The sequence below is a fragment of the Garra rufa genome, chromosome 11 (assembly GCF_049309525.1).
Source record: "Garra rufa chromosome 11, GarRuf1.0, whole genome shotgun sequence".
Lineage (NCBI taxonomy): Eukaryota > Metazoa > Chordata > Actinopteri > Cypriniformes > Cyprinidae > Garra > Garra rufa.
Genome location: NC_133371.1, coordinates 12,714,985 through 12,728,003, shown reverse-complemented (window position 1 = coordinate 12,728,003; position 13,019 = coordinate 12,714,985). Strand labels below are relative to the sequence as shown.

The window sequence follows — 13,019 nt, the reverse complement described above, 5'->3', positions numbered from 1 at the left end:
TGTATTCCTGTGATCAAAGTTGAATTTTCAACACAGTCTTCAGAGTTACATGATCCTTCAGAAATCATTCTAATATGCTGATTTGCTGCTCAAGAAAAAATCTGATTATTGTCAGTGTTAAAAACAGCCATGCTGCTTCCAGGGTTATTGTAGTCAACTAATTAACTAACTTGCTGAGCAGAAGAGATTTATTTCAAAAACATAAGAAATCAGTAGTTTTGGTCTTGTCATGTGCGCAAAACAACATTCGATACTTTCCTGATTTCAGCCGTTGTCATACGACCACTTTAAGAAGCTTGATATCAATAAATCCTAAATGGATTAACACTCCAAGGTAACCAAGTGATGAGAATATCTCTTTTGAATATGTGCAACTGTCATAAAATGACTTTAGCAAGTCTTGAAATTTTCCCATATATAATTTATTTAATAATCCATTTATTGTTTTTTTTTTATCTATTATCTATGTATTTAATATTAAATAGTATATAGTTCTTTGTAATCCTGTCTCAATTAGTTCCTGTTTTGTTTATGTAAAGTCAGCTGTTTTCTCAAAGGTCCTTGTTTTTCTGTTTTGCGGGGACGTAGGGCAGTACAGTCTGAGTGCTCTTATCCGAAACCGTCTGTGTGCTGCTGTTCCGTAACAGTTTTTTCCGGCAGCCAGGGTTGAGAAGACCTTTCCTGGGTAGCGTGTGAGAGCCCACCACTTGCATCGGCACCTTCACAGGTGACGGGCCCGCAGACGCTGTTTCCCGGCAGTTGTAGAGGCCCGGCGGGTGTTCGGAGGAGGACAGCGGTGGTATAGGCGAACAGGCCAGTGGACTGGGCTCGCTGTCTGTGTCCGGGGTCCCACAGTCCCCTTTATCGTCCTCCTCTTCGCCGCCGCAGTCCTCCTCCTCGTCTTCGTCGTCGTCGCAGCACAAGGCGTGGTAGAGGATCTTGTCGCTGAAGCGGACGCGTTCTCGGGTGCCAGATGTGCGGGAGGTTTTCTGGCTATGCGTGGAGCTGGACGCCTCTTCGCTGGAGGAGTCCGGAGTGATGATTAGAGGTCCGTTGGGGATGGGGAGACCCCCGTTCATCTGCGAGTAGACACTGGCAGTGGCTGGCGTCGGCGTGGTCGATGACGGCCTCCCCTGGCCCTCATCCACCTCCTCTCTGTGTGCTTTCCGGTTGGAGGCCTCCAAAAAGTTGCAGAAATCCCAGCCGTCGGAGAGCATGTCCTGGCTGAGGAAGTCCAATCTAAAGGCCTCACCCAGGCCACGCTCGCTACTCGACGTGCTGCTCGCCGTCGCCACCGTCCAGTCGTCGGGCTCGAGGTCAAAGTCGAAATCGGATGTGAGTTTGTCGATCTGACCCACCACCTGCGTGACAGAGAGAGAAAGAGAAAGTGATGAAATAATTAGTTTGCGTTCCTCAATCATCAAAGATGCATTAGCATCACCTTGAAGGTCAGTTTAATTTTACTTTGGTCAACTCAGGAGAAACCAAGCAGAGCGCTGAAATTATCCTAGGATCATAATTCATTTTTGTTAAACTGTTTGAACAAAAATGGAATTGAGTTTAGAATCTTTTGACTTGACATGATATTCAAAGGTAGTGTCAATATATAAAATAAATTAACTACAATTATTTTTTTGTAATTCCCAGAGTGGGCTTTTTTGACACACTCAGCAGTATATTAGTCCATATACTTTATATATCCACATATAAGTCAACATAAACTTACAGATTTACAGATTTTTCTTTTGCAAGTTTTTCACTCATATATATTTTGTAACTTGGCCAGTGCTTACTCATTTGAAGTTTACCCTGCAATACTCAGATACATTTCACCCAGTCTGTGTTTGTAAATTATACTCAAAAAATGTAGCACTGATTTTAACAATATTATTAAAGCATATGGTTCACTTAGAACAAGGGTGCCCAAACTTGCTCCTGGAGAGCCGGTGCCCTCCTGAGTTTAGCTTCAACTTGCCTCAACACCCCTGCCAGGAAGTTTCTAGTATGCCTAGTAAGAGCTTGATTAGCTGTTTCAGGTGTTAGGGTTGGAACTCTGCAGTATAGTGGCCCTCCAGGACTAAGTTGGGCACCCCTGATTTCAGTAAACAAGGCAGTAAATATATTGTTACACTTTGTAAGACAACATATCTGTACAATATCATTCAACCGAACACAGAGACCTCAGTAATTGATACACAATACACAATGACGGTAATAGTCAGCGTTCGGTTTTTGAGTATAAATGGGTCATTTTAAGTAGAAAATGAACCTCAGATGTCACAAAACAGCAAGTTACTAAACTTAACAACAAAAGCAACCATAAAAAGTGTAAATACAACTAGGAAACAGTGGAAAAAGGCAACTTTATTAATTATTCATAATTATTAATCTTTGAAAACATTAACAAAACCAAATCAAATATACGTATAAGTTTAAACTTGTATTTCTACAAGCTTGAATTGAGTGTTAACATAGAATTTACAATTCTTGCCTGAGCCAGATTATTTAATGTAGAAATTACATTTGTTTTTCCATAGTATTTAGGCCTACTTCACCACATAATCATTTGTAGCAGTGCACACAGCATACTCATATAAAGCAATATACACTTTATAGTAAATCTCAACTGCTTGATCTTCACAAAATATATAATCTCTAATCTACTAAATGCAACTGTAAAGCATTAAGCTCTTAAAATAATCAACATCATGATTTCCTGTAAGCAGCTTTGCATTGTGTGTTAAAATCTCTATATAAATACATTCTAGAAGTTTTAAAAACTTTAAGCTCTTTAATAAAACAATGTACAGCAGGATGACATGCTATACTACTTGTGAATCTGCTAACCAGCATAATTATTATCTATGAAACACTGTGAAAAGTAGACAGTATACATTATTTCTGCTTGATCTAACACTTTCACTGTTGTAACCTCATGAAGTCATGTTGATTCTGTTGTATTAAACAATATATTTTTTAATTAAATAAATCATTTAATTTATGCATTATTATTGTTATTTATTTATCTCGCTCTCTTTTTTTTTTTTTTTTTTTTTTATTTTATGACCTTAATTGGGTTTGACGTTATTTTTCCCATTAAAAATCCACACTGTTGGACTAAATAAATAGCAAGGGCGAAAAGGTGTTTAAAAACCTTCCAGGAAATTGTGTCCAGATATAGGAACTAAGATAAAGTTCTGACTAATACAGATAGGTGATTATTTTTGGCATGGCCAGTGACTGATGAAACTGATTAGTTCTACACCATTTTGTCTAACAAGGTTTAAATAGACCACACAAATAAAATTACAACCGTTTTTAGACATGTACAGAATGAAAAATAGATATTCATTATGAGATTTGATAATGTTATTAAAATATTTGTGTTTTTAACTTAGCATGAGCATTAGATAACACCAAAATCTATTTTTTTTTGTATATATATATATATATAAACACATGCACAATAACAGCTGATATAAATCAAATATGGACCGACAATGTTAAAATTCTATAATATCGGCCTATAACCAATATGGTGCTGAAATGCATGCTAAAATTGTGCCGTCTTAGTAAGATCTGAATAAAGGAATTTTTGTGACCTTGAGAAATAGTCAAGTTAAGCCACCATTATTTCTATAACACTTTATACAATACAGATTATTTCAAAGTAGCAGTGGTAAACAAAAAAAACAAAAAAAAAAAAAAAAATTGAGTGGTGCAAACAGAAATCAATTCCACTGTAAAACAGCTCTGAAAGACAGTCAAGATAGAAGGGTAGTAAAGTAAACAGACAGTATTCAGTTGAAATCCGTTCATTGTTGATTCAAATGATAATAAGAAATGAATAATGAGGAAATAAGCAGTATTATATCTATATATGTTCTTCAGACTTGTGTAACATGGTTGTGTCTTGCTTTAGGTGTGTTTTTCCTGCCACTTTGTGGCATAAACACAGAAGGATCAGATGAATATGCCCTGCTGGCATGAGGGATTAAAAATCTAATTCATTTATCCAGCACAATGACTCCAAAGGAGCAATTAGGAGCTCTAAATCCCTGATTACACCGCAGTGAAAGCCAGAGGAGGGCCTGTGTTTCCGTGATCTGCTCGCTGATTTAACAGATGAGTTGCCTGAGACACTTTTTCTCATCTCTATCTGTAATCATTGACTGAATGGGTGATACTATATTTAAGCGTGCACTGCAAACGCCGGTTGTCGAGTTTTCTCAGGCGCCTATGGGATACGAATGCTTGATTTTCATTCATTTAATGCATGCTATTTATGTCATATAAAATTAATTTGTTATGACTAGACCTTCTGTACCTCACATTGTTTAAAGATGTTTTGCCTCCCACTTTGAGAATGAGTGCCATCAAATAGCAGGAGGTTGAGAAATTTGAATCCTGGATGAATGAAGGCCCTCACAAAACCTCTTTAGTAAGAGATGTCAAATGCATTAAGCTAATCAAAAGCTAAATTAGCTCAGAAATAACATAGACAAAGGGCAATTGGGTTGTATTGAGTGACAGATTATTAATGATGTTCCATTATCAGAACTGCCAGCCAATAGTTAACCTATGCTGTCTATCATTGTCCAGTCAAATTATAGAACTACAAACCATGCAAATTAATGTATATAAAGTAATTCTTATAAAACTTCAAATACTAATAAAATACTAATAGAAGTGTTTCTTGAGCAGCAAATCAGCATACTGAATGATTTATAAAGGATCTAAAGAATGTGACACTGAATAGAGTAATGATGCTGAAAATTCAGGTTTGATCACAGGAATAAATTACATTTTACAATATATTCACATAGAAAGCAGTTGTTTCAAATCACAATAATATTTCACATTTTTACTGTATTTTTAATCAAATAAATCCAGCCTTGGTGAGCAGAAGACACCTCCTTGGTTTTCAGTCTATGCACCTAATTTCTTGTAAATAACCCTATCGTCATTGGCTGAGCAGTGGACTTTCAGAATGGGTAATGTATGCCAAGGCAGTGCTGAATGAAGGCTAAGGAAGCTTAATAACACACACTGAGGTGCTGAGGATGTGAGATGAATTGCTGGCCCAAGGGCGGATGAGATAGCTTTGTTTACTAGATTACTCGTCCCGCAAAAGCAGGATTTAATTCAATCAATGTTTTCCGGATAGTCTGGCACCGTTAGACACATTTCGCAAACCCCTGTCATCCAAGAGAGGAGCATAATTTTATCAATATTAGGTCCGTTATGACTCATGCCATTTTTAATATTAATTGGAACTGCACCACATCCTCACGGGAACAAGTGCACTGTCAGAAGAAGTTATTTCCAATTCCAAATGAAAGGTGAAGTGTGTAATTTCAGAGCCACTAGAGGCACCAGATGTACACTCTTAAGACATAACATTTTCAAAAGAGAAATCACAGCAATGCCATAGAAGGCATTTTAGGTTACAAAAAGAAGCTTTCAGTGAACAGTTTTTAAAATAAAGTGAGAAGCTCTTAAAAAGAACAATTTTTGTCTTATTTTGAAAAACATTTTAACATTCTAAAGAACTTTTTTTTCCACTATAAAGTGCCTTTGGTGCAATGAAAAAGGTTCAATGGATGTAAAAGAAAAAAAAAGTGCTTCTTGTGATAACTTCTAAACTATAACTTTTTGTTTTATTTTAATTTTATTAAAAAACACACCAACACATCTCTCCCTATATTAATCATGTGCAAAAACTATATAACTAATATAACTAAAAATTATTCTTCTTATACGGTCTGACACAAAGCTTGCTGGAAACGTAGAAATCTGCTACAACTCTTTTTGTTTAAGTTTAGCTTAATATAACCAGTTAATTGAGTTCACAGGATACATTCAGGAAAATAATAATGACTGTCTTTGAGTGAGATGTTGAATCGTTCGTTCAAGCATTTTTGAGACGTGTTTCAAATAGACCACAATATATAGGATTGTGTATGTGTTTGTGTATACAGTTAAGGTCAAAAGTTTACATTCACCATATAGTCCACAAGAAAAAAAAAAGTTGAATTTATAAAAATGACCCCGTTCAAAAGTTTACATACACTTGATTTTTAATACTGTATTGTTACTTGAATGATCCACAGCTGTGTGTGTGTGTGTGTGTGTGTGTGTGTGTGTGTGTGTGTGTGTGTGTGTGTGTGTGTGTGTGTGTGTGTGTGTGTGTGTGTTTGTTTGTTTTTTTAGTAATAGTTTAAAAGTTTACACCCCTGGCACTTGCATTTAATGCATTTGAACCATCCGTAATTGTTGCATACAAGTCCCTCAGTTATCCGCAGTGTGACAAGAAATCAACAAAATCATAGAGTCATTGTTGGGAAGGGTTTAAATACACAAAAATGTTGAGAAACCAAAGAATTTGTGGGACCTGAAGGATTTTTCTGAAGAACAGCAGGCAGTTTAACTGTTCAGGACAAACAAGAGACTCATGAACAACTATCACTAAACAAAAAAAAAAAAAAAAAAAAAAAAAAAAAACAGCTGTGGATCATTTAGGTAACAACACAGTATTAAGAATTATTTTCTCTTGTGGACTAAATGTAAAAGTCTTTCATGTGAAATATCTTATTGAGGTCAGTACTAAATAAAAAAATAGCATGCATTTTGTATGATCCCTCCTATTTTGGTCAAATAATTAACATTTTGCAGATTCTGCAAGGTGGATGTAAACTTTTGACTTCAACTGTAAATGGTAATATCATGCATCATCCAATGCATTAAACACTAACACATTTCTCCCTATATTAATCTTGCGCAAAAACACAAAATAACACTTAATTTCATGCAAAGCATTTTGGGAACTACAAATCTGCTGCAACTCACAGTGATTTAAGTTCAGATTAATATAATCAGTCACTGAGTTCACATTACTTTTTCTGTACGTTTTTCAGTGATAATTAATTTAATTTAGTTAATTTCACTGTTGGGTTTTACAGTGCATTAGTTGAGCCAACATTGCTGTTTCAGATCGGTTATCTATCTATATTTAACTGGTGAGGGAAAATGTATTTTAACATTGCACAAATTACACACTTCACCTTTCCACCTTCCCCCTCGAAGCTCAACACAAACTGCTAACGGAAACAGAAAACGGCTAATTCCGCTGATAATGTCCGTTGTGCAGCATAATCATCAGCAGCCACCTCCGTTCCGGCGGCTCGCTCTGAGAGCGGAGCAGGCGTTCCTCAGGGTAAACAAAATCATTCAAATGAGCTCGTCTAGGCAATGCCCTCACCCCACAACGGCTCCTGAAGCAATTTCACTAGATAGCGGCGCAAATTTAAAGGGTCTACGCAACCTTTCTAGGTCACAGATGGGCTCAACGCAGCTACAATGAACAGTAATCCCTGCGCCTTTTCTCTGAGATGCCGAGAGTGAGTGGGCTATGGAGTAAATTATTGGGTAAACAGATTGCCTAAGTGTAAAGGATGAATGAACACATGAGGAAGAAGTCATTAGCGTTGGGACACAGTGCGTTTTAACTGGAAGAAGCACAATGAAAACCTGCAATAGTAATTACAGTCTATAGGGTAAAAATCACATTCTTTTGTCGGCCTCGGCCCTCATAATGGCAGAGATTGCAGCTGGATTATTCAACTCAGAAAAGATTCCTCTTCCCACTCCGGTGCTTTCAGCTGACGCTCATCTCACTGGAGCTAAATTATACACCAGTGCAAACTCGAGGAAAACAGCACATCGTGGCCAACACATGGTGGGGAAAAGAGACACAAAGGCCTACACTGGGGAATTATTATATCTGGTTGCACGACACCAAGCTAGCCTTTCAAAGCTACTTTTGTCAAAATGTGTGAAAAAAAATAATGAGTAAGTTATAATGGATAAGTTCATACAGTATGCAGTTACATTTTAGATACAATATGGCCTGTGCATTAGTGGCTAGTACGTAATGACAAGTGACTGAATCACTGAGCCATTCATTCATCGATTTGTTCAAACACACCTGAAATTTTTTGCAAGACATTTCATACCAATAAGTACATATCACTGCAGTTTCCAACAGAAATGAACACTAGAGGTGGTAAAACAGCAAGCAACATTTCCGCACACAGTTATGATTACAGCTCCGTATGTTTTGCTTTCCGGATGTAACAAGCTTACTCGGTAGCTCAGCCGGCATGGAATTGGACTTAGGATGTGGAATCTTTTGGTACGAATCCCATGAAAAACATGACTCACGATGAAAGAGCTAAAAGATGTCAGATCGAAAAACAAGCTTAAGCGGCATGCTTGCATTTACGTTTTTAAGTCACATTCACTTTTGTTCATACTATCGGATAGGTTTAGGTGTAGTGCATAGGGTACGTTATTTTAACCCTTAAATGCATGACTGTTTCGCCAATCACTATTACGTATTCGGGTCTTCAGCGATCCCGGGCATATATATCAAGCACAGCTGGATCTCTAACTGCTGCAATAGTAAAAAAAAATCTTGATATTTTAAGAACCATTACAGAAGAACAAAATAGAGCATATTTCGTTACCTTTTGAAACTTAGAAGAGTTCATTTTAGCAGATAATTTTACCATCGCTGTCATCGCCAGAGCGTACTTCCACGTACATTTTCACAAAACTATCATTTTCAATGAGTTCAAAATCATTATTTTGATCGCTGGCAGCTTATTCACCACATCGACCTTCAAATGACAGTGACATTTATATTTTATTGCATACAGTAATTGCTCTGCTGTAAAGCCATTCAAAACTAATTCAAATTTTGCTGATGATATTCTTTTGTTTTATGCCTGCGATAATTACGAGTGAAACATCACCTCATTACTGTCTATAACAGGACTCAAGGTGAATTGCATGTATTTACTATTTTTGCGCATGAAAAATATACTTACACTATTACACACCTCAGGTCTCTAGCGGGCCTATACACTTTTTACAAAAAATGAATCAGAAAACAGACATTCTTTTATATTTTATTATTTTTTTCCTGTTTTATTGTTCATAATGAACATATTGAGGAATACCAAGAAAGCTGATATGCCAAACGTACAAAATAAATCATGAAATACCAAACTTACAAAATAAAAGAGGGAGAGGGTAGTAAATGACGTCCATGTTGCTAAAGACCTGAGGTATGCATTTAAGGGTTAAAATGTCACAGAGCATTAAAATATTACCGCCGCTTAACGGACATTTCATGTCAGAACTGCGGTGACATGTAGAATAAAATGTAAACATAAAAAATGTTCCATATGTACATCCATCTGTTCCGGGGGAAAAAAGAACACTCTTTTAAAACCACTCGTGGACATTTCACATTGAATATATCACAGAACGTACATGGCAGTATGCATTTTGTGTCTTGCGAAACAACTTCTCACAGGTTTTGATGTGAGATTAGGTTGCCTGATTCAAATAAAAACACTGATTAATTTAAAAACACAAGTGATCTTCATAATTGAGTCATTAAATAGTTCATTCAAGATTTATTTTATTTATTTATTTTTAACACTGATTACTGAAAGGAAACCCAGAGGTGTGTTTCAGACAGATTACACTGCAATATACTGACGTGTAAAAAAAAATAAAAAATCAATGAATAGCATAGCTTTTAAAAATGGTTCGTCACAACTAGATCACATAAAAAAGACTTTGTCTTTTAGAAACTGCATTTACTGCTAAATTGCATCATGTATTGCATAACTGTTCACAGAATTTTTCAAAATTTTTGACGTTTAGACAAAAAAAAAAAAAACGTTGATAAGAGCATAACCATATAATCAATAAATAGTTTCTTATATATCATATATTATCTGTGATCAGTACTCTGTTCCTCATTTAGTGGCATTCTGGATATCTCTTGTTCTGTGTTTACTCGTCCTGTTCTACCGTTAGCTTCACTGTTCCCAGACACGCCTCCCGGTTACTCAGACAACGCTGTGAGGCAGTCAGCGAATGACTGACTGAGCAAGATTGCTAGCAAAGCTCCATCTGCGGTGATTTGAGCGGGTAATTGTGGGTCGATGCATGTGAGGAAGTACTGTGCAGGTAACGGGGGTTGGAGAGAGGTTAGCATTCCTAAGAGTGACAGCTGACTCTCTGCCAAAGCGTCCTGCAAAATGTCATCTGTGGCACTGATCCGTGAATAACACACACTGGAAAAGCAATGCAAAGGCAATGCAAGGCAACTCCTTGTGGTGTACAGACATAAAAACACATGCTGCAGTTGTTTTATGTATTTCAGCTGAACCCTGTCCTGCGTTGGGGTCACTTTCATTTGTATTGAAGATTTTCCGTGCAGTTGAATCCCATGCTGAGTTTATATATATATAAATATAAATATATAAAATGAATTATAAATACTAGGGTTGGGCATCTAAGGTATAATGCCGATCCGATACGCATCTCGATACAAAGTATCCGATCCGATATATATATGTTAACATTTGTGACATATTGCGATGCAATACGATACGATTCACACCCATATCACGATACGATGCGATAATTCAGCACTAACTAATTAGAGCAAGTTTATGTGATGATGTGAAAGAGGATGCGGTCCCAGTGAATGAGTTTGATTATTTATTAACCAAGTAAAACCAAGACTTTTTGATTATATATATATATATATATATATATATATATATATTAGACAGATTTAAAGCTCCTGAATTCTTTAATTCAGACATTCTAAACAACTACAGAGTACTTTTTCTAAAGTAAGTGAACCTGCCAAACAGAACAACAGGGAGATGCCAAAATACCACTGACTGACCGAATATCTACTGTTTGTATCCATCATAAAATTACCATACAAATGAAAAATACAGCAAATACATACTATATCTGTTGATGCTGGTGCTCATATGTGCATAAACACCACTGACCCTTACAAGATCCACCTCTATGGGTGAGCATCCATTATAAAACACCCACAAGACATTCATTTTGACAACTATGCAAATATTTTGAAATTTCACACAAAAATACTATGGATCAGAGCCCCGAAAGTATGACTAGTTCATGAATCAACAGCGGACTTATGCGTACCTAGAATCCGATATGCAAGAGTGTCATTGTTACTATTACTCTGATCGTCTTTACTTTCACATTAGTGCGAGGGTTTGTTTCATGCAGTCAAGAGATGAAGTAGAGACCCGTTTTTCCGCGGGGGTATAGGTTACTTTTATGTAGGCTTTTGCTTGTGGGAGTGGGACAAAATAACATACATTTCTGCAGGAGCGGGCAGGAGCGGGACAAAAAAATCAGTCCCTTGCAGGTCTCTGATGATGTTTGCGTGCCGCGGTTGAAAGTTTTGAGCCGCCGTTCAGTCTGTATGCGATGAGGCTTGCTGCGCCGAGTCCAAAGCAATCAATCACAGAACACGAAAGAGGCCGTGCTTTAACCATTTTAGGATAAAATTTAAGTTAATTTTAAGCCATCTCGCGGGCCACCGGTTGAGAATCCCTGCTCTATGTGACTTTCTGGACACGCCCCGGTCTCTGTAGTGTTGTGATAGTCTACGTCATTCACGCAGCAGTGAAGGGAGACGTGCTTGCGAAACAGTTCAGAGGGGAGAAAACAATCTCAGGTTACTTGACTGTAACCTTGTTCCCTGAGAAAGCGGAACGAGATGCTGCGCTGCTAAGCGCATTGGGAAACGTCTTTAGAAGTGACCAGCTGTGAATATTGTATGTAAAACGTCAATATAATTGACTAAACGGCAGTATAGCCTCGGTTGGTGACGTCAACGGAGCGCACGCGGCTATAAATAGATGAGCCACAGGTGCATCGTCAGGATATTTTGTCTGAAGAGCAGTCCTGGGACATCTTCAGCACGGCAAAGTAGCGCAGCATCTCGTTCCGCTTTCTCAGGGAACAAGGTTACAGTCAAGTAACCTGAGATTGTTCCCTTTTGAAAGCTACAGTCGATGCTGCGCTGCTAAGCGCATTGGGAACGAGAATACCCACGCCGCCGTGCTTGAATATGTCTGGACTCCTACGGTTGTGCAGGTGTGTTTCACAAGAACGCAAGAAGGCCTAGACATTAGCTTGTGATGTCGACTCAAGGACATGAAAGCCTGGAGTGGCATGAACATCCAAGCTATAAAATCTTATGAATGTGTGCGGAGAGGACCAGCCTGCCGCATCACAAACTTGTTGTAGGGGAGCACCCCTTGCCAACGCATTGGACGAGGCGACCCCCCCCTGGTGGAGTGAGCCCTAAGGCCTATAGGCGAAGCTTGACCGCGCACCTCATAGGCAAGAGCTATAGCATCCCTGACCCAATGAGAGATGGTCTGCTTGGTGGCAGCTGCTCCTCTGTTATGGGGGCCATAACAGACGAAGAGTTGCTCCGACTTACGCCACTGGCTAGTGCGGTGGATGTAAGCCTGAAGAGCGCGGACTGGACACAGTCTATGAGAATTCTCCTGCTCCGGCGTTGTGAACGGTGGAGGACAGAAGGCTTCTAAAATGACCGGATGTACAGCCGAGAATGGCACCTTAGGCAGATAATCAGGATGAGGATGCAAAATCACTTTCACCATTCCTGGGGCAAAGTCTAAGCAGGATGGCGCGATAGACAGAGCCTGCATGTCCCCAATTCTTTTTAAGGAAGTTATTGCCACTAGAAAAACCATTTTAAGAGTCAGAAGTTTGTCAGACGCTGATTCTAAAGGTTCAAACGGGGTTTCAACCAGACCCTCAAGGACTATAGCTAAGTCTCAAGAAGGGATCTTGGTTTTGACTGGAGGCCTCAGTCTCCTGGCCCCACGAAGGAAGCGGGAGAGCAGAGGGTGCCTCCCAAGCGGTTCCCCATCAATCAGGGCGTGGTAAGCCGAAAGAGCGGCCACATATACCCTAAAAGTAGCGAGGCAAGTGCCTGATGATAATTTCTCTTGCATGAAGTCCAGCACTGAAGCAATCTGGCAGTTAACTGGATCTACATTGTGTCCAGCACACCACCTTTCAAAAATACCCCATTTAACGGCATAATTCCTCCTAGTGGAGGGAGC

At 38.5% G+C, this 13,019-nt stretch overlaps 1 protein-coding gene across 3 annotated transcripts in view; it reads right to left on the bottom strand.

Annotated features, from left to right (window-relative positions):
- Positions 1-400: 400 nt before the first annotated feature.
- insyn1 (inhibitory synaptic factor 1) overlaps positions 401-13,019 on the bottom strand; it is a 103,561-nt gene continuing 90,942 nt past the window's right edge. For all 3 annotated transcript variants that reach the window (XM_073850575.1, XM_073850577.1, XM_073850576.1), the window contains one exon: positions 401-1,361. In XM_073850575.1, coding sequence (XP_073706676.1) covers positions 552-1,361 — 810 coding nt within the window. In that variant the 3' untranslated portion in view covers positions 401-551. The remainder of the gene's footprint in view (positions 1,362-13,019) is intronic.